We start from the raw sequence: 21,816 nt of genomic DNA on the forward strand, positions 1-21,816 counted from the left end.
ATAAAGTCTTAAAAAAAAAACCTAAAGCAAAACTACAAAGTACATGCAGCTAACATGCATAGAATATGTTAAAGGTGAATTAGAATTTGAAATGGTAATTTATCTAAGGCTGTTCGTGGGGGTGGGTGGCGTACCAGGCTGTTGATCTCCACCGAGTCGTCGTAGCTCCCGCAGTGGTGAGGCGCGCTCCCCAGAGGCTCCAGCCCCTCCTCGTCCCACATGTAGGTCCCGTCAGAGCTGTCCGAGGGTGAGAGCTCCAGGGAGGAGCCTGTGGGGAAGTCTCTCTCCGGAGAGAAGGGGAGGGGAGCCTGCAAGACCGTCAAAGAGCTCTCCATCTCGTCAGCCAGACCAGCTGGGAGAGAGAAACAAAAACACAAGCGCTTTATTTAAAAAGATAAATTAAAAAAAGCTTTTTACTCCTTTTAAAATGTATTGTTTTTTTCTATATATATATATATATATATATATATATATATATATATATATATATATATATATATATATATATATATATTTTTTTTTTTTTTTTTAAATTATTAGCACAACTAGATTTAGTTTACAAGCCATTAATAATTACCTTACTAACATGTTTAGAAATGTGTTTCAATACTTGGTAATGGCTAGTTTATTTTTAGTTAATATGTAGTGACTTCTTTATCATTTTCAAATACAGTAAAATCAATTCACTTTTCCCCACCATCAAAGTTATAAGACAACTGCTCTTGCTGTTCACATCAAAACATTTTGCTCCAGTGTGAAATTTGTATTTAAGGAAAAATAAAATACAAAATCTCAAAATATTGCAATGTTTGTTGCACTTGACTCTTACATCCTCCCAAGCTGTTTTTATTTTTTCTTACTGCTCTGACATTTCTGTTGTGTTTTCTAGAAAGTAAACACTTTGACTTTTCATAAAAAGTGTAGGATAAACAAACAGTGCCTTCATCAAGTTCACGAAAAACCTACCTTGCAGTCCTATGTCCACCCATTCCATGCTTTGGGACAGGAGGTCCAGGTCCCCCTCTGTCCCAGAGTCAGCCTGTCCTGTGTCTGGGACATCGTCCGTTGCCAACAGCGGAAAATCCCCCAAGCATTCCGTGAGAGTACCAGCCCCCCCATCGCCGAGATTATCAAAGTCATCGAGGTACTCCTCACTGTTGTCATTCCTCTCCAGGGAAGAGGTGGACGAGAGGGACATCTCATCCATGGGTTCCCCCAGGTAGCGGAGATTGGCCTCCTGCTCCTTCAAGGGTACCTGCTCCTCTTCAGTGCAGGCTACTGGCTTGGTAAGATCTCCTTGCCCACAGCTGCGGTCTCCTCCTTTTTCACTGGCCTCCACTTGGCTTCCCCCCACGATCTTATCCATGTGTGAATTCAAACAACTGTCCACCACCTTCTCTGGAATGACAGGTCTGGGGTGCTTGACCAGGGAAGGCCTGGTCATCCGGTAGCTCAGCGCTGACGGTTTCCCCGCCGGAAAGTTTGGTAAAAGGGGTTTATTTAGAGCAGACAGAGCTGAGGAACCGAAACCAAACCCCGACTTGGCCAAGGAGCCCTTGACGTTGGTCTCCTTGATGCTGTCGGCTGTCTTTTTGGCAGGAAGAGCCTTGGTGCGCAGCTGGGGGTTGCTGGAGGGTTTGGAGAGCTCCACTGCCTTGTTGAAGGAATAGGAACGGGTCATGGCAAGGCCTGTGGGGGACAGAAACTGCTTGAAATGGGAGAAGCTCTGGGAGCCCACAATATTGTCCAGGGACAAGGACTTGAGGCTGCCGCTGGACTGCATCAGACTCTCCCTGGAGCTGCTCCTGGTGGAGCTGGAATTAGCCCTAGGCCTTTGCAATCCCATTCCGAACTTTGGACCACTGAAGCCATTCAGATTGGACTTGCTGTAAAAGTTCTGACCCGACAGCGGCCGACTCGGAAAGGCATTTCTGTTGGTAGCCTTTGCTGTCTGAGGCAAAGTCTGTGGGGCTACGTCCGTCCTAGCGGCAGAAACCGGGGTCCTCTTTCCCTTGCTTGGAGAAAAAGAGGTGGCCTTTTTTGCCTCTGGCTGCCCGAGTCTCGCGACAGGCTGCTGTAACCTCCCACCATCCCCCCCTTTCGCGTTGTCTAGTGTTTCCCCCCCCTCTTCAGGGGTCTGTATGCCGTTGGGGACCTGGTTGGCCTTCCTCCAGTTGAGGGAGCAGGAGGGCGTGAGGACGACACCATTCTGTTTCCTGTTGCCACCCATTTTGCCTCCCTGGGGCTGGTTAGGCAGGCCGACGCAGGCTCCATTGACTAGGCTCCTGGTTCCCAGAGATTTAACTCCAAACTTGGGCAGCCTGGAGATTAGCGTGGACTTGTTCTGTGCTTTCTTGTCCATGAGCTGAAAGGATCATTGATCTGTGCAGATGGGACGAATCTGCAAAGACAGAAGAAAGAAAAAAGAAAAACAGGAGTTAATAATAGTAACAATAATAATAATAACAACAACAGTTTATATGCTAGCTAGACCACTCCTAATCTTTCCATAGCTATCCACTGGAATTTTGTCATTTAGCATTACATTCACTGACCACCACCTTCTACCAAATGATAAAATTGTGCAGGTATTAAAAATCAGTAATTATTACAAACTAACAGAGCTTTACTGCAGGATCAGCAACAGGCAGGGTCAGAGATCTAGTAATGTACATAAAAAGTTTAAACAAAAAAAAAAAAAAAAAAAAAAAAAAAAAAAAAAAAGAAGTTGGAGTTCCCCATGAAATAAGGAAGCTAGTAAAACAGTTGAGCAATTGAGGCTTCACAAAAATTATTAGGAGTACAAAAGTGAAATATCCTCCAGTAGGACTCCCGTGGGAAGATATGATGAAACAAAACAGCAGCCCCATGGTCCCTGTAGTTTACCTTGCACTCCAGCAGGAAGCCGTTTCTTGATAACTCTATATTCTATATTAAAACCACAAGACTATAACATACGCCTTGTTACAGCGGTCTGTGCGCTAAAATTTTCGAAAACGCTTTTGGGGGGGGGGGAGGGGGGAGGGGGGTGGGGGGGTAGGGTGAGGGGGGAGTCTTTGTGGGGTCGTAACCGCAGTCGTCTTGTGTTGTCTTACACACCCAGCATTGGCTCTCAGCAAACACAACAGAATGCAAGACCTGATTTAATCTGATTTTAACAGAGGATGTGGTTACAATGAGACATAAGATGTCATTTACAGAATTACCTACATTATGCTTCTAACATATATGTCAGAAGCTCATACTAATGCTGCAGCCAGTCCTGGGTTTCAGTATATTAATTAAATGATCAGGAAGCAGAAGCGGTCAGGCCACTATTAAAATAATGTTCTTCCTCCCATAGCCGTATGAACACCTCCTAATAATAAACGACTGGTGAGACTGATTCATGCCATGATAAGTGTAATCCATTAACAGCAGATGTAGCAGGTGCCAGAATGATAAACCTGGCACCTAGTGATCTCAATAATATACCTAAACAAGGGGAAACCCAGTACTGAGTGTAATCATATAAATAGAATAGACCTATTCCTGCAGTATTACTACAGAACAAACAGTAAAACATAAACAAAAATGTTTATTTAAAGATCAAAACACAAAAACAATTCTGAACCAACTACAGATCTCCAAGCATGAATACAAGTAAAAACTGTGGTCAAACTGAAATGTACCGTAGCTTAAGTGAATAAAACAGAATGACCCACTGTTTAAACACAGCTGTGCTGGGCTTGCTAGTGGGAGCGCGCCACTGATTGCGCTCAACGGAAGCTTGTTCATGATTTAAATACCGCGTTCGTTTCTTGCTTGCTGCATACACATCTGTGCCTGTGCGTTTACTGGTATTGCATTTACAGTACAAACTGCATTCTGTCTTAGCTTTCTGGGTACTGACCAAGAATGAAAAACAAAAACAAAAAAGGAAAACATTGCTCGTGCACAAAGGAAGCAATACACACAGACAGTCTCAACATAAACTCACTACTGAAAGGAAATGGAGGACTCTCGATCAGTTAAACTCTCAAAGAACAGTGTTGTTAATGCTGAATGATATTAATTACAGTTGAAACCTGAATTAACCGCCCACCAGGTGGACTGAACATATGTGCCTGTCTACTGGTGGCTTCAACAGGAGGCACAGACCCTGAGGTTTCAAAGCTGCTGTATCCCTTGCAGTGTTTATTGAATGTAGTCAGAAAAAGAACCTGTTCTCAGAACAAACACAGGTCATCGGGAACCGGTAACGCACCCCCACCCCTCCCCTTTTTTTTCAAAAAGTGGGGTTTATCCACTATGCTTTTACTAAGGGAAACGTGTATAAAAAGGGGATCATTTCTCTAAGTACTGTATGCAATAAAAGTCAGAAAAGACAAAAGCACAGAATAAATGAACCATGCGGAAAGCGTCCTCACTGCGGTTCATTATCTGCCTACTCCTTTAATCAATATGGGACTGGAGTCGTTCCAGTGAGTCTGTCTCTAAATTCCAGCCCCATTTATCAGCTCGCAACCTCAAGTTAATGTTTGTTGAACAAACAAACTCGCTCCCTCTCCCTCTCCCTCTCAAGTTCAGCCGTAGCAGGTGGCAAAGAGGGGGAAGGGGTTCTAGAATGAAAATAATGGTTCTTTTCTGGTTTGTGTGCTTCTGTAGTTCCTAAAAGTTTCAACGCAAAAAAAAACTCACCATCTGCAGCTCACCCACTGACATGGAGACAAAAACAGACCTTTTCTAAAAATTCAATTCCCTAATAAATAAATACAACTGAAAGGACACTGGAATGTACTAAGCATCTCACCAGCAAATGTGTTCTTTTAAAAGGGTCTTGAGTTGACTTCTTTATCCCCCCCCCCCCCCCCCTGCTTATATTAGCAGGGATAATAAGCGCACGGCTTTCTGGAGTGAACTGTAATGAGAAGTGCATTGAAGAAGCAGACTGCTTCACTCAGAATGGCCTGCCTGCCTGCCTGCCTGGATCATAAAGGCCAACTGAAATCATCAGGAAATGGCATAAGAAAAATAATAACTAGCTGGTCGAAGCTTTATTCATTTTCCACGCGCTCTGCTGCACCCTGGTTCCACGATCCTGGGAGTGCCAGTAATCCTGGTGGTATGCATACCAGCATCAAACTTAATTGTAATGTGCACTACATCTTTATGAAGCTAAAAATCAATAGCGCAACAAACCAAGCTTCATCTTCTCAATTAGAGAGGGCTGAACCCGTTTGTGCTGCAGGACTCGTGTCGAAGACTCTAGCGGGCTGGGGCGTTGGTTATTGTTGCTGCTTTCATTGTAAGTCTTTCTGTTTTAATCTGTGGTTTTGTTTGGTACAGGAGGGGAGGAACAATATGTAAGTGGCTTTCCAAAGAGAAAAAAGTAACAGAAAGCCCAGAGATGCCTTTTTATTATTTTCTTATTAGATACAATAGATGCTTTGATGGTGAAGTCACTTTGATCATTTACATCTTATAAAGAACATTTGATGACTTAGTGGTGTTTTTGCAAATAAAACCAAACAAACAGTAATAATACACTAATTGAATCACTTTTTTCAGAAATTATATAATAAACAAACATAAAAAACATCTACCGGTACACAAAAAGCCTTATATTATGCAGTACATTAGATACATAGTACATGTATTCCTAGTTTTGGAACTTTAACAGGCGTTTTGGAAATAATTTAGAAAGTAATTTAAGCTTTAAAAAAGTTTGCAAGACATGGTAAGATGCACCTGAAATAAATGTGTGTTGCTGCATACTTGGACTTTAAAAAGTCATCCATAACTTGGCAACATTCAAATCCAATGACCTACAAATAAAACATGAACATATTTAATTCTGCAGTCCCTTACAATAAATACATTGTGGCAAATGCATGGACTAGAGTGCTGGAGAAAGTACAGTAGCCTTTCTACAAAAGACAAACTTCAACAGCAAAATGCAGCCTTGCATGCTGCCGAATGAGCCTTTGGAACCAAGTCCTACAAACAGACATTGAACAAGGAGACTAGCTAACGTGAAAGGGACTAATTGAACTTGGGCACGAACGGCAATGGGCAATCTGACCTTTAGCCTATTCAAAAAGTAAGTACATTTAGAGTATTCAGTTATTACAATGCCATTTTGTTTTTCATTTAGAGTATTCAGTTATTACAATGCAATTTTCTCCCCCACTTTGAATGTCAACTCACTGCTGCAACCTGCTACTGATCTAGGAGGACTGTCAATGTCATCTCTGTCACGTCAATTACTGTATGTCTTTACTGAGTCCATCCTAAACAAGCTTGTATTAAAACCTGGAATAGGTGAAACTGCTATGCAATAGGAGTCTTATTTCTGTATTTAACTGGAAGTCTTTGTTAAAACATTTTAAAAATACTTTTAAAAGACATTTTGCTGTCCAGAAGTGTGATTAACAGTTAAACTCATACACAGCATTCTGTACATTTCCCTGCTTGTTTTAAAGAGCCCTGCAGGCTTAAGGATTCCTGCCACACAGCAGCACAGTAAATAATTAACACAGTAATGCCATTGCAGCATGCACCAAGCCCCTTAATCCCTGCAGATAGCGTTCTGAGCTCTGCAGCCCCTCCTCCTCCCCAGAGACCTGAACCTGCCCTTTCCTACAATCTGCTGCAGCCTGTGGACCTATTCTTTCTTTATCCCAGGTCAAGTCCACTGTGCTCCTCAAAGCAACAAGCTGTTAATCTATATGAATTTGCTACAGCTCAAAACCATGTACCCAAGAGACAGAACCAGAGCTGCAGTACTTACTTCATCTAACCATGTTCTTTTATGATTAGACTAAATTAATACATATATAGATTTAGGGGTGACATAAAAAGAATCCATTGCACAGCAATCTGATTCATTCCTGGTTTTCACTAGTTCAATAGGGCTCACCTGAGCTTTTTGCCCACACACTGTAGCTAATCAAGCTTTTAGTAAAACCTGGAGTGGGTGAAAGTGCTATGCCTGGAGTCTTATTTCCATCTCTGAGACACAATGAAGTGATAATTGATATAGCTTTTATAACACTGGACATGTTTTTTTTGCCTGTATAGCAAAAAAAAATCACTAAGGCTAAAGTAAAACAGTGAGCCATCTGTACACTAACCCTCCATATACAAACCACCACACTTTTAGGTCGAATTTACCACTTGATTTAAGACTAACGATTCAGTTCCTCTCCTGTAGTTCCCAGAGACTTTGCTTTATTCTGTTACATTTTATTTCAAGTGGCATGACCCTGAGAACGCTTAATAACAATGTCCAGGGAGGGGAGGGAAGGGGAAAAGGAGGGCATGCATCCAAAGCAGAGTTTTTTAGGTTTTTTTGTATTATTTATTATTGACAAAGAAGCCTAGCCCATAATAGACACTTTGTTCAAGTTTGGGTGGTAAATCAAAAGGTTATAAAGAGGTATTGTCCAGCCTAATGGCTACTATGGATTGTTCACCATGAGAAGTGATTTAAGTGCACTGGAAAGCAATGCAGATTGGCATGACTGGAACACCTTTGAGTGCAGTTCTCTCCTAACTGTGTCAGGGAAGCAGAGTGCTCCACTTGCTGCTTTCTAGCTGGCTGTTGGAGGTAATTAAAAGTGTGGTTATTTAGAGTTTAATTATCTTATCAACTACACCTTGTGAATCAGCCTCCCTGACGATCCATTCCCTTTATTTCAGTTTAGACATGTTGTTTTTGCTGAAGTATACTGTACCTAAGAATAACAATTTATCAATGCTTCTGTAAAACACTGTTCACCAGAGATTCCCTTACTTTTAAATAAGGTTCAATAAAAAAAACATGTAATAATTTAGGTGAAAGCAATTTACTGTCCCACCACTTGTAGGACCCCACCTGAACCCTCACACTGTGGTTCTGTGGTTCAGCGGAAACAATGTGGGGTCATATTACTTGTAATACAGGGAGTGGCAGTGGGGAGATTGTGTAGTTCCATCAAACTGAACAGTGTGGCGGCAGGACAAATAGCAAGCTCTTTCTTTCTCAAACCCTTTGACAGCACACGGTTGTTATTTGCATACCGTATGGGTGTGTTCACAAAAGTGCTAGACACAGACACATTTACAATAATGCAAATGAAGATGACTTGTTAGCACATCTCCCCAGGACCTGCAGTTGAATCAAACAGGATGTATATGAGCCTGGTTCTTTGAAACACCCGGCTCATGCTTCCTGCTGTGAGGGATTCCCTTGGTTCACACATGTCTAGTATGAACGCGCACACTGGCGTCTCATCAGTAGAGCTATATGCTGATGGATCGAAACACTGCTGTAGTTATAATCATTAAAATAACAAACATGCCAGACCTGTCTCTCAGTGCCACAGGTCCTGTGGGTGGAACTCCTTTTATCTGATCTACTGACACACCTTGTCCTAATAAGCTCTGACATCTTTCAGCAGCCGCAGCACTGGCTTGAAACACGAAACCTGCAACCATGATTGTGCCTAGGAGACGCCCTGTATCTCTGCAGCTTGACGAGCCTGCACCCCGCTGGGGTGAGTTACAGCTGGATTTTATTAGAGCATTTTACAGCACTGAGGAGTCACCCTGCATTGCATCAGCCACTTATCCATGGTTATTCTGGGATTATTCAATATAAAAAGGTGGTGTATGCAATCTTGGGGGACATTCCCCGGTGCTGTAAAATGCTCTAACCCAGGTGTCTTATTCCAATGGGGTATACAGTATATTGATCAGATTGCTCATAAAACTAACATCTTGTAGCTTTGTAAATAGTGCCTTATAGCACAAGGAGGTGATGAATTCACTCCTGGCTGTCAGCCAACATAATTCTTTTTTTTTTTTTCTTTTCATGTTTAACACTTACAAAAGCAAAAACAATTAGACAGTAAACGAAGACCATGCCCACGAATAACAGCAACTGCTGATGGATGAAAACAGAATGAGCATACTAACGAGAGATGCACAGTTCTCAAACAGGAACAGCACTACTTAAAGAAACTAAATACAGTAAAAAAAAAATTATTTTAGCACAGAAGAACATGGACTTGTACTGTATATAAGCCTGGCTATAGGAAGCATATTTCATTTTTACTAGTATGAAATGTCAGTTTTATTTACATGCTTGAAAAGAAAACAATTGGGCTGTACTTCTCACTCTGGCAAAGATACAAAGCAGACAATGAGCGATCTTAAAAAAAAAAAAAAAGACATTTTCTGGTTGGTTTACTCTCATCATTGCTAGCAAAACAGACACATCAAAGATCTGCATCAGCAGAGGACAAACCTGCACTAGTTTTAAACTCAAACAACTTACAAGCCTGACTAATTAAGAAAGCCTTGGGGAGCAGTGCTGGTGTAAACCACCCATACATATCATCATACCAATGATGAGCACATAATTAGAGCAAAACACTGCTTGCTACAGCACTGTCTGCTACTTTATCAAGGATGATTCCCCAGTGACTTCATCAGAAACTACATTTTTTTGGCGTTCTAGTTTGTTTACGTTCCACAGGTATTTTTAGCTGCTGTCCCTGAAGCATTCTTGCCACACAGATGATCTGCAACTATCTGCAGTCGCGAGAGCCACGCTAGAGTACGCAAGTTCCTTCATTGGTTTACCAAAACAGAAAACAGGGGGGATAATGGGCCTTTAAATCAGAAAGCCAATCAACTGTGAAAGTTTAAAAAGACTTGCGTATGCATTTTAACAGTTTAGTTTACTAAACACTAAGTGAAGGCCGAGTGAAAGCATGGCACAGTACACCACCACGTTAACATATAGTCACTCAGCACCTGAAAGGTGGAAAATATTTGTACAAAATGCAGAGCGTATCAGATTAAAGCCAAATGCCGTCTGAAATATCTACAGAAGGGTAGGAGTGTGTGATAAAAGTTTGGGGGAAATTGTGCAAATTCAAGGCAGTTATCAAGTTCTCAATGTAGAATGTGACAGACAGACAATCAGATAAAAGCCACCTGGCAGTCACGTCAAAGAAGTCAGCACCTACCCAGAACCTGGGGTCGTAGTTGCCAATGGCAAGGAGTCAATGTGTTTTTAATTCCTCACAGTACCACTGCCATAAAACACATCCCTGTCTGCTCTACTGAACAATCTCCCTGAATGGGGAAAGGCAGCAAGTGCTGAGCCCTTACACTGCCGTAACCAGCCTATAGGAATCACACAAGGCTGGTAGGCAGTGTGACATCACAATGGCTATTTTAAAAGTACACCTGCTTAAGAACACAATTCTGAGGAATCAAATACAGCACTTATTCATAGAGCACAAGCTTGCTGGTAGCTGTGTAGGACAGCTGTGCAACTGCTGGTTCACTAATTGTTAGTGAATCAAGCCAGTCCTTGGAGTGGGTTAAGATGCTGTGAGATTGAAGTGGGAGCATACCGTCAGAACATACTGTTGCACATGGAGGTTTTCTTTTGCGCACCACACTGCACACTGATGACATCACAAAGGGAAGAGCTAGAAAGATTTAAAAGAAAAGTGTAGTGCGCCACCACAGCTGCAGCAAAATCTAGAAATTAATGTGTGAAAAAGATTTCATGCAAAGGAAAATCAATGAACAAATGATGTCTGAAATAAAAAACAAAAACAGATATAATGCAGAAGAGTGCTTCTCTACCTTCTTTCATAGGTGATTTCAGGAGCACTGGGTTTATTTTTACAGTAATGCGATGTGAGTAACCCTATCTGAATAGCAGCAGGAGCCTTGTTTGACCTAGAGGTTGGGGAAGCTGCAAACAGTTTTGAAAGGACGAGGAGGTAGAATGTGTCTCTAGAGCTAAAACTACTGCCAAGGAATGCAAACAAAGAGCCATCTATCCTGGGGAAAGTGCACAGAGGGGTTTACACAAACAAACTGAAATCATACCCAATCATGTAACTAAAGCATCCTATCGCGTCGATCTGATCACTATTACTGTTACTACATTTTCAAGAAACGAAGGGAAAGGAAGGGTCATGTGCCAGCCCCTCGTGGTCAATGGAATGACTAAACGATCTGCAGGTAATAAATGGATTACCCATCCCAGGGCACCACTCCATACTGTAGCAGTGTGATCCATTCCAAGCTACCGTGAGCCTAATCACCATGTAACCCCTATGCTGTATATAATTAAGGTTGTAAAACAATGGAAATGACATTAAAATAAAATAAATAAAAATGAAATGTTCTTTACTTGCAAATATATTCACACATTATTATTAGGCAATACCTCTTGTTAAATAATCTGTAACTTCTACGTCTAGTATCATCTTTCATATAAAAAAAAAGACAAATTTGTAAGGAGTTTTATTTTAAAAAGGATCACTGTACAGTAAATAACGGCTCTTCCATTTGCAAATATCTGAATGGCACCCTCGGCGGATCCTATAGCAGTTCTGCTGTACACTGTCTGTGGTAGAATGCAGTATTATCAACACAGTTTAAAACTGTGTAATGTTATACTTTGCAGTAATGCAGCTTAAGTAGGCCAGAGTTAACAGACTCTCAGTATCCCTGCACCCGGCCCTGGGGTTCAAAACTACCCTCGGTTAAGCCGATAACTGAAATGACCTGGTGTTAGGAATTTGAGTATTCAGACAACACCCTGCAAAAAATGCTTGAAACGGATTGTACTTATCACAGCATGATATTTCACCATACAGGAGTCTTATCACTGGATGAATATGTATAAGGAGACCAGGACAGAAGCACTACAGACCTTCGTTTATGCACTGCAGGCATCGCGTGTGGACAGTAAATGTTAAGGGTTAAAGAAGTTCCAGTATATGAAAAGAGAAGAGGAAATTCTAGACTAGAGATTTTCACTTTATAAAAAGGCAGACTGTCGGTAACCTGATTTGTCCTTGTGAACGAAAGCCCTCTCCCCTCAGGCAAGTGCTGTCAGCATGCTTTCAAGCAGACACATTAACCCATGTTTGGTGCACACTGATCCTGTTTCGTATGCTTACACCTGGCTGCTGCTGCAGCACTCGTTAAAGGAGTACTCCTTTGCTGCTAAAGGAATCATACAATACAGTACAGGCCTATTTGGCCAGAAGCTTTAGTAAATTGCTTTGTATTCTACCAAGTGAAACTATACTAAACCACATTAAATCCTTCTATACTGCAACGGCTTCATTATAGAGGAAAGAGAAGAAATTACAAGTATGGTTTGCCTTTCACTGGTTATTATGAGCTCCTGTAGATTCGGAGAGCTTTGAAAATGTATTCATGACACACTAGGTTTAAGGAAAACCAAGAGTAATGAGTCAATGGCAACACAAAGTACAGCACAACCTGAACATTGCACTGTATAATCAGCACAACCGCCAACTCATAGGCTGCCCTGCAGCAAAGCATGATGGGAGTGCCCAGGCGTGATGATTCACTGTAATGATGAGACTGAACTGCCGGCACACAGCCATCAACCGAGCCAGACCTGACCACACGGCATGCACTCAAAACACCCTGCAGCAGCAGCAGCAGCCCTCCCCAAACCCAGTCCGAAAGGAAACTATCCCAGCACTTAATATGTCATATTTCAGTTAGGAGTGATAGACAGTGAACTCCGTATAAAGACCAGCTCACCAAGTAGTTATAGCGAATGAAAAGCTGAAATTAAAACTTTGCTGTAGTTGTACAAACTACAAATGCAAGATCTACATAGTCAATTTCACAAACCACCCAAGAAGTTCAGAGCTCTGTACTCCTGGCATAAGGTTTGTGGCAGGCTGCCCTATTGTCTAAGCAGCTGCACACATACATGATGCCTGTTTATTAATCTTGTTAAGATACACATTTAGACCGTTAATTTCAGCACAATCTGATTAAACAAATAATGCTGCTGCTCAAGCACCTTGGCAATCAAAGCAGGGTTACTTTGTCCAAGCCAGGGAGCAGGGCTCACCAACTGGAACTGAAAGCTGAGATTTATGTTTCCTGTTGATTCCATTCAAACCCTTTCACTGCCCACGTGTTGTATTTTGCAAATGGGCAATGATTTGCGTGCAATTACTTGAAACCGAAACTGCCCTGTGCAGTACATCACGTGACAAAAGAGAGCATGTAATGAGAGAGTTGGGGTCTTCGATTACAGATCAAATGGAATAGCAACAGAAGGTACTGTACTCAGTAAAACAGTTCCTCAAACCTTGCATTGCCAAGTTATCCCCTGACTGAAATACAGAGTCAATTAATTAAAACCAAAGAATATCTGACGAATCAGCAGTCAAAGTCAAGGTGGACCTTTAATGCGATACCTGCAAGCGGACACAAGACAGACTCAGAATAACCAAGCAGAAGGAATGGCAGGGAGGTTCACCATACTGACGGAGTTAAATACACCTGGGGGGTGATGCAGCCAAATGCTTCCAGCTTTAGCAAGTCAGCATAATTAACTCCCAAGTATTTATCTTGTAACAAAACTCCCTGTTTAAAAATTACAGGCTGCTGAACAGCTCCTTGGAAAGATTGTAGCAAAAACTGTAGCTTCAATATGCTGACGCAACAGAGCAATGGCGTGCCTGTGAGTGACGCGCAGCCGTTACAAACCACGACCCCTGCAAATGAGACGAGGTTACAAGCTCTAACGTAGAAACAAGCCTGGTGCTTTAGCACAGTGGTCAAGATGCTTTCCTGTGCATGGTTGCTGGTTTGTGCCCCATGGACAGCAAGAGAACGGTAATACACACACACACACATATATATATATATATATATATATATATATATATATATATATATATATATATATATACACACACACATACACACACACGCACACAAACACCATTGTAATATGGCATTTCTTACCTGTTTAGTATCCTATATTTAGTATTTCTTCTGGAACAGACAATAAGCACGCCAAGGAATTGTCTAAGGATAAAGTTGACAATTACTCAGAACGCACATATTAGGGCATTAAGGTAAGATATGAAATATTATAGAAGGCGGATATGATATAAATGATCCCTTTATGGTGAGGTTCTAATAGCCTGCTGCACAGGACGGGAATCCTTAGTGTGGCGGCAGGATAAATGGACTTCAAAGTGAAAATTAAACTTGGAAAACTAAACCATTTACAGCAAAATGATAAGGGAGTTAATCAAAACCCTTGAGCCTGGCACCGTGTGGAGAATACAGAAAATATATACTGGTGTTCAGGTAGGCTCCTTGTCTAATCTGTTGTTGCAAATACTCACTGGCCGTTACTACAGAACAGAGAGGAAAGTGGCAGATATGGTGGCAAGTCCATATTATATTAGATACATTAAAATGGTCCATGGTGTTCCCACTTTAGTGTATTTAAGTAACCAAGATGGATAAGTACAGGACTTTCCATAACTGTCCTGTAGGGGATTCCACAAGGTTTGGTTTGAGAGTGACAAATTCCAGGAATAAACAAGCTTCTCCAAGACACCCCAATTGTTGTTGTGACGAGTGCCAGCTAAGACAGGGCCCATTTCAAAAGAGAGTTACAGTGTACTCCCCTGGAAGACACTGTGTTTATAATGAGGTTAGTTCAATTCAATCAAGTTGTTTAATTTCAAAGGAAAGAAAATAATAAGAGCAATCTGCCTTAAGCGTAAACAGCCAGTAGACTGGGGAACCATGGGAAGCATGGTATGCCTGCAGTGTAGGGAGCTTACTGAGGGAGTTGCAGTACATTACAGGTACCAACCACAGAGAGATCACCATACCTGTGATGCATGATACTGGATGCCTGGGACCAGCCTTGCTGTTTGAGGGAGAAGAGAACAGAAAAAGATGGGGTCTCTCTTGACCTGAAGAGAAGAGCTTGCTTGCTTACTGCTAAATACTTTTTATCGTAAAGTATTTTTTATAATTAAAAAATAAACCTATGCTACTAGCACCAGTTCTCTAAAAGATTAATTATAGTTGTCTTTTTTTAACACATTTTCAGCAAAGCAGCAACAGTTCAAGTATTTATAAACAAGGCCTGAGCTAGGGGCTTTTTTCTAACTAACCATTTTCTCTGACAAATGAAATGAACCCAGTAGCAGCCATCTAGTCAGTGTATTTTTATCAGTCAAAAGGTCAGGGTGTTTGGACTTGCAGTACTCGCTAGAGGCGGGTTTTTAAGGAAGCTGGCTGAAGTCTACTTTCTGTGAAGGTGTTAAGATGTATAATTAACATGCTGAACTTAGTAATTAAATATGTTAAGCTTATGATTTATATTTACTTAAACTAATGCATTTTAATTATATTAGAGTAGTATGTGCAGTTTTGCTTGCACGTGCTAAATATTTCTTAGATTAGTATGTCTGACTGAAAGCAGTAACAGGTTTTAATTGTTTCTCGTTCCGTTGTTCTTTAATATTGTATGATATTTTTCAAATGTGATAAAACACTGTTAGAAACTTAAGTTGTGAAACACTTCTATTATTGTGGCAGTAATATTCTTAATTAGGAAAAGTTCTGAAAATTAACCACTAGAAGTTCTGCTCCCTCCTGAGTTTTACCTTCATAAGACTCGAATGGCAAGGAAGACAGGTTGTCGAGGTCTGAACATATTTTTACAGGCTTGTTTATGAGCCCTTGAAGATAACAAAGGGAAACAAACAATGTGAAACATGTACGAAATAATTCGCTTTCAGGTACAATCTCTGTGTAGGCAATAACACAGCTGATTCATCCATACCTTTAAAACACAATTCTCAAAGCTATTTACTCCAAATCATCATTAGCACCATCCTGACCTGTGAGGACACAGTGTAAAGCGAACAGAGTGCCCCGGACTGCATGTCCTGACAATTCATTCCCAGGGTTAGGTGGAAGTCGGCCATATAGAAAGGGGGCTCAGCTGCAGTACATTAAGTCATCGCCCCAGAGGGAAAGCAATGTGGCAACCGCGGATTGAAGGAGAAACAACTGCACTCGCTAACCAAGGGGGCGTGACTGAATGTACAAACAGGGGACATGGCTAGGTGACCTGTTGCTTTGTCTATGGTTAAGAGAAATGCTGAAGGACGAAAGTAAAATAACCGTGAGTGTTTAGTGTTTGTTTGTTTTGTCAAGTCTAACTGTACTGTTTGTTATATATTAGACAGCCAACACGATCCAGATATGTCACTACAGGCCAGCACTTACCCGGACATCGCTGCACTTTGTTTCACAAAGAACTGTTTTTACACCACAAGCACTTTAGCACACACTGTGGTCTTGTGTATGTGTTTTATGTTTCATGTGGGTGTTTAAGAACAGGACTCTTATTATTTTGGGACCAACCCATGGATTACAATAAAGCAATACACGCCGCTGTATTGCTTATCACCATTATTATTGATTGCGTTTGTGTGTCATCAGACAATTGGATTTAAAAATAAAATAACATTGCACCTGGATGATCGTTTCTGTCTGTTCATTAATCACTGCTGCATTCCTGCACCTGCACACTGTTAACCACTTTGCCACAGGCCTCCATTTCCGTAAAGGCTGATTAATTTACAGGAAATTAATTTGTCTTCTTTTAGCCCTTCAGATTCATGGAACCAGGACAGACTATGAGAGAATCAGGACTGCCGCCGTCATGGAAAAGGAGAAGGATGCTCTGGAAATCTCTGTATTGAAACACTAAACTGTAAGACAAATATGTGAACAAGAAATCTTTGTCAGTAGATTTATTGTTATGAGACATTCACAGGACTACCGCACTTAAGAAATCTAAAATATCGAGGTCGACTTACAGTATACAGTAAGTGGTACAGCACAGTATAGCATAGCACAGTATATGGTCCTGTTACTGTTACATAGTGTATCATACTGCAGTTATTGTCATATACTGAGAAATGCATCTCAACCAGAACCTATAACCCAGAGGAGATTTAAAAGGATCACATTGAGTAGCGAAAATACTCCACTCATTTGACAATGAACAGGTTTCTTTACCTTATAATTAAGAATCCAAGACTTATTGAAGTAATTAACGACTTAGAGGAAGAGAGCTGAATATCTGAACCTTACAGGAGGAGAGCTGAACATCTGAGCCCTAGAGGAGAGCTGAACATCTGAGCCTTAGAGGAAGTGAACAGAACATCTGAGCCTTAGAGAAGGAGAGCTGAACATCTGCGCCTTAGAGAAGCTGAACATCTGAGCCTTAGAAGAGGAGAGCTGAACATCTGAGCCCTAGAGGAGAGCTGAACATCTGAGCCTTAGAGGAAGTGAACTGAACATCTGAGCCTTACAGGAGAGCTGAACATCTGAGCCTTAGAGAAGGAGAGCTGAACATCGGCGCCTTAGAGAAGCTGAACATTTGAGCCTTAGAGGAGGAAAGCTTAACATCTGAGCCTTAAAGGAAGTGAACTGAACATCTGAGCCTTACAGGAGAGCTAAACATCTGAGCCTTAGAGGAAGTGAACTGAACATCTGAGCCTTAGAGAAGGAGAGCTGAACATCTGCGCCTTAGAGAAGCTGAACATCTGAGCCTTAGAAGAGGAGAGCTGAACATCTGAGCCCTAGAGGAGAGCTGAACATCTGAGCCTTAGAGGAGAGCTGAACATCTGAGCCCTAGAAGAGAACTGAACATCTGAGCCTTAGAGGAGGAGAGCTTAACATCTGAGTTTTAGAGGAGGAGAGCTGAACATCTGCGCCTTAGAGGAGAGCTGAACATCTGAGCCTCCTGCTGAACCTCTGCAGGGGATTCGGAACTCCATTTGCCTTCAGCTTTGAGGTCAAGCTCATAAATACATGATGAGGTTCTTGCAAATGGAATACCAGGTTTAAAAAACACAATGAGAACCCAGCTTCAGAAGAGCATTGAAGGACACAGAGTGAAAAAACACTAAACCCTCTCTCATCTCTGGAACCGAATCTTTCTTTGTCCCCCCCACCATCAGACACTGCCCGGTGTCTATACTTGAACTGAACACATGCTCCTTCGAAACCACCAGAGCTAAAGTCTTACGGTCATTACTCAGGGAATGTCAAAGTAACTTGCCCCAGTCCTGTTCAAGGGGGCAGAATTATGTGCTGTCAGGCCCTGTATCTGCTCTGCACTGGTTAAACAAGTGCTAACCCAGGTTAACAAGGCAAACCGGCGACCCCCACCCTGCAAGCAAGCGTCTTAACCACTACACAAAATAACAGGGCTTGTCTGCATTCATGGCGATAGAGCTTTTAATCTCATCTCACCGACAGGGGGTTGAATCTGCAATGGCAGTGCACCACACAGCACTGCCCATTAGACAAGGCTTTAAATTACATCTCTGTACCTCTTATCAGCATTCAAGCATTACTATTACCTCCCTCCATCCACCCTTTTGAAAGAAGAGGGCCCAATGAAAATACTGCTAGTGTTAAAAAGATGCTTTCTTTCTCCAGTATGTGATGTACAGATGTCTCACAATATGAACCCCCAGCTGGGGAGAATAACAGGACTGGTTCTGGAGAGGACAGGCTAATCTATTCAAAATGATTAGGGGGTTAAGGAAATGATCCAGTGCTGTTTCTGTGCAATGGCCTGCCCAGGCATGCCACAACAGAGAAAGCGATGGCCTGATACATATGTGTGACACCCTGCTTCTTTTACAATACAGACTAGCCCAGATCTGAGGCTTTTAACATGACAGGATTAACCTAGAAACAACTGAATTCCATTGCATCTGCTTTTTAAGCAGTACAGCAGTCTTCTAAAACTGAAGAGATATTCTTATGCTGTTCCTCTCTCTCTCTCCAGTAAATTAAATTGATAATCCAGTGTTGTGTCAGCCTCTACAATACAGCAACATAAAGGGTGACTGGCTATGCAAACCCTGTACTGTACAGTATGAGCCTACTGACAATCAGTTATATTGCAGATAGGCAAATAAATTAACTGGAAATTGTGTGTTAAAGGGATTTGCAAAGCAAGTACACTTTTTATTTGTATCCCCTTTTAAAGTGTTTTGCTTGCATTAAAAATACATCTCAAGCCTGGTTCAGTGGTAAACAATAACTACACAATCACTAGGAGCACAAGGCGAAGCTACACTAATCAGGCCTGGTAGCTACTGCCATTTGAAGGCACACTAATTAATGATAACATGTAAAATACTGCAGAAACTGCATTCACATATCCATGTGTTCTTGTGGCATCTCTAGAATAGAAAAGCAGAAGATACATTACGCTGTCCATAGCCTAGGCTGAGGCTCAAATGGCACCTTACTGATTGCTGTGGGCGTATATTTTATTAAGAGGCTTTTAGCTTGAAGTCATTTATCACTCCCGAAACAAGCCTTTGAGTAAAGCGTTCAGAACCGACGGTAAATCACAAATTAGGCTGTTAAACGAAATAAGCACAAGCTGCCCATTATCGTATAGGGTTATCAAACAGGAAACCGCAGCCTTTGCATGGAACACAACAAGATGCATGACATCATAATGGCAGAAGACTTTTCAAACCTTTTTACTGTTTTGATAGGAGGGGTCGCACCCATCGAGGGATTTATTTTATACACTGCTGTGTGTCAATACATTGTAAATAACGGCATAGTTAAATAATCAGGAGGTATTTTGTAGAGGTGACTCAACACCAGGACACGCTACAGAACAGACTATCCAAAGCAAAAGCTTGGTCCATGTGGTTAGGTTTTTTGATTTTCATTATTATTTTTTTATTTTGTATTTTTATTTTAGCGGTTTGCACAGACGATAAGGTCTGCATTACGCTGAAGAGGATGGCTGTTATTGAAAGGCAGACTGTGGCTGTTCTGGTAGTGCATTCAAATATTAATGAGATTGATCTGTTAGTAGTTATTAAGAGTGAGTTGCGATATATCATTTATAAATAAAAAGGGTGGGATACTTTCCAGTCATCGGGTTTTTAATACTAAATGTGTGATAGATCTTTTTTTTTCATTCACCTTCTACTAATTGAATTAGAGAATACGAGACCGAAGCCTCCAGCAACATCGATTTTAATAGAGAATGAAAACCGACCTGAGTCACTGCACCCGCAGTGACGTTCACAAAGCATGTTGTGTGACTGTTCAGTTTGATACACACGTGATGATAGGGTGACAAGGCGTTACTTAAAAAAAAAACACTAAAACTTAAACCAATACAATCCTTACCTTTAAAGAAGTGAAATACAATCCATTAAGTAGGCAGGTGCTTTCTTTTGAGTCGTGAAGAAACCCAGATCTTGCGTTTCTGAGTGTGACGGACGGCAGTATGAGTACAGCAGTTGCTGTTGCTTCGTGTGAGCCTGAAGGAGTACTTCTCCGTTTCTGAACTTTAGTCACTAGATCCAACACACAACCCCACGATGTGTGTGTGTGTGTGTGTGTGTGTGTGTGTTTTAAGAAATCGTCACCATCGGCAGCACCAAGTTGAACACCATAGACATTATTCCATAGTCTCCCTTCTGTGTAATGCAGCCTACTGACACGCAGATGAAAAAATGATCCTACAAGTTTCTCCTTGTACCGCTAGTTTTTGAAATACCGCGTTAGTTCGAAATGATTTGCAAGATCTTGCCACCCACCCTGTTACCGGCCGTGATGATGTAGCTACATCCAACTGTAGCGGGTCATAAAATGTATACAGTGAGCATGTTAAGCTTCTCTGCAGCTGCTTGCCGTCAAACAAAACAACGATATTGTCACCCCTCTTCCCGGGCGATTTGAGATGAGTATGTGCGCTGATTTTATATATTTCTTTCTATTTGCGCTTGCCCTAGTGCTCGCTTCAATTCAATCATTTCAGTTTCTCACGATCCCTGTCTCTCTCACACACGACACAGCTGATAGAGACGTCATCGCGGTAACCACCCCCACTCTCTTCCGGGTAACGCACGTCTACGTCAGGGCGCGGTGCACGCCTGCGCGCTCGTCACCGATAACGATTGTCATTCATACGCGGTATCTTTTTTGTCAACTAATAAATATTGATATTTTTTGTGTTTCCTATTATTACTTCCCAATGGTATTATAAAGATATATACAGACCTGTCAACTCTCCCGTATTCACCGTGAGTCTCCCGTATTTTGGACCCTTTTCCCGGACATCTCCCTGGTCAGATTTTCTCCCGTATTCTAGTTAAACCCCCATATGTCAGCAAACCTTTAATGCCTACAAAATTAATGGCCGGCCTGTACCCGCAGGGGAGTCCTGTGGCTGGCATGCATTCAGTGCGCAAGGCAAGTTCACATACTTGGCAACTGTTCCACGAATTGATGTTTATTGTGCATTTAAAATCTTTTAAAACATGACACTTTTTGAATTTGTTACAGAACCTGTATTGCTTACGAGAAGCACGTTTCTAACTTTGCTGAATGATCGCAGCATCACAGTCCCAGTGGTTTTGATTATTATTATTATATATTATTATTATTATTATTATTATTATTATTATTATTATTATTATTATTATTATTATTACTTCACATCGTGGGGGTCATAATAATCCACCTTGACAATGCATTTCTGAGCAGTTAAGGTTTTGCGCACCTTTGTCTCAATTTAAGATGTTACTTTATTAACAGCATTTATATCACATTTTTATTAAACCCAACCGTCACTGGTCAGCATTGGCAGGTCTGGGAAGCATCTCCTGTGTGTTCAATAGCAGTTTAACCCTAACAGCAAAAGTGCATCAGTGCCCCTGCTGTTGAGAGTTGGTAACAGGCAAGATCCACGAGAGGACAGTAAATATATTCCAGGAAATATACGGGTTTTTTTTGTTTTTTTTGTTTTTTTTGTTTTTTTTGTCAGAACTGACTGCCATTTTTTTTATACGACCAAAAGGCGGCACTGTCGGTCAATTTGAAATAAAATTGCAGAACATCTACACTACTGTCTTACAGAAAATATTATTTCCCATATTG

At 41.4% G+C, this 21,816-nt stretch overlaps 1 protein-coding gene across 5 annotated transcripts in view; it reads right to left on the bottom strand.

Annotated features, from left to right (window-relative positions):
* Positions 1–20,752, bottom strand: part of LOC121321752 (serine-rich coiled-coil domain-containing protein 2-like) — a 74,520-nt gene extending 53,768 nt beyond the window's left edge. For all 5 annotated transcript variants that reach the window (XM_041260882.1, XM_041260881.1, XM_041260884.1 and 2 more), the window contains exons 1-3: positions 20,062–20,752; positions 967–2,401; positions 135–352 (exon numbers count right to left, since the gene is read on the bottom strand). In XM_041260882.1, coding sequence (XP_041116816.1) covers positions 135–352; positions 967–2,362 — 1,614 coding nt within the window. In that variant the 5' untranslated portion in view covers positions 2,363–2,401; positions 20,062–20,752. The remainder of the gene's footprint in view (positions 1–134; positions 353–966; positions 2,402–20,061) is intronic.
* Between the last annotated feature and the right edge of the window lie 1,064 nt (positions 20,753–21,816).

This window comes from Polyodon spathula, chromosome 10 (assembly GCF_017654505.1).
Source record: "Polyodon spathula isolate WHYD16114869_AA chromosome 10, ASM1765450v1, whole genome shotgun sequence".
NCBI classification, from domain to species: Eukaryota; Metazoa; Chordata; class Actinopteri; order Acipenseriformes; family Polyodontidae; genus Polyodon; species Polyodon spathula.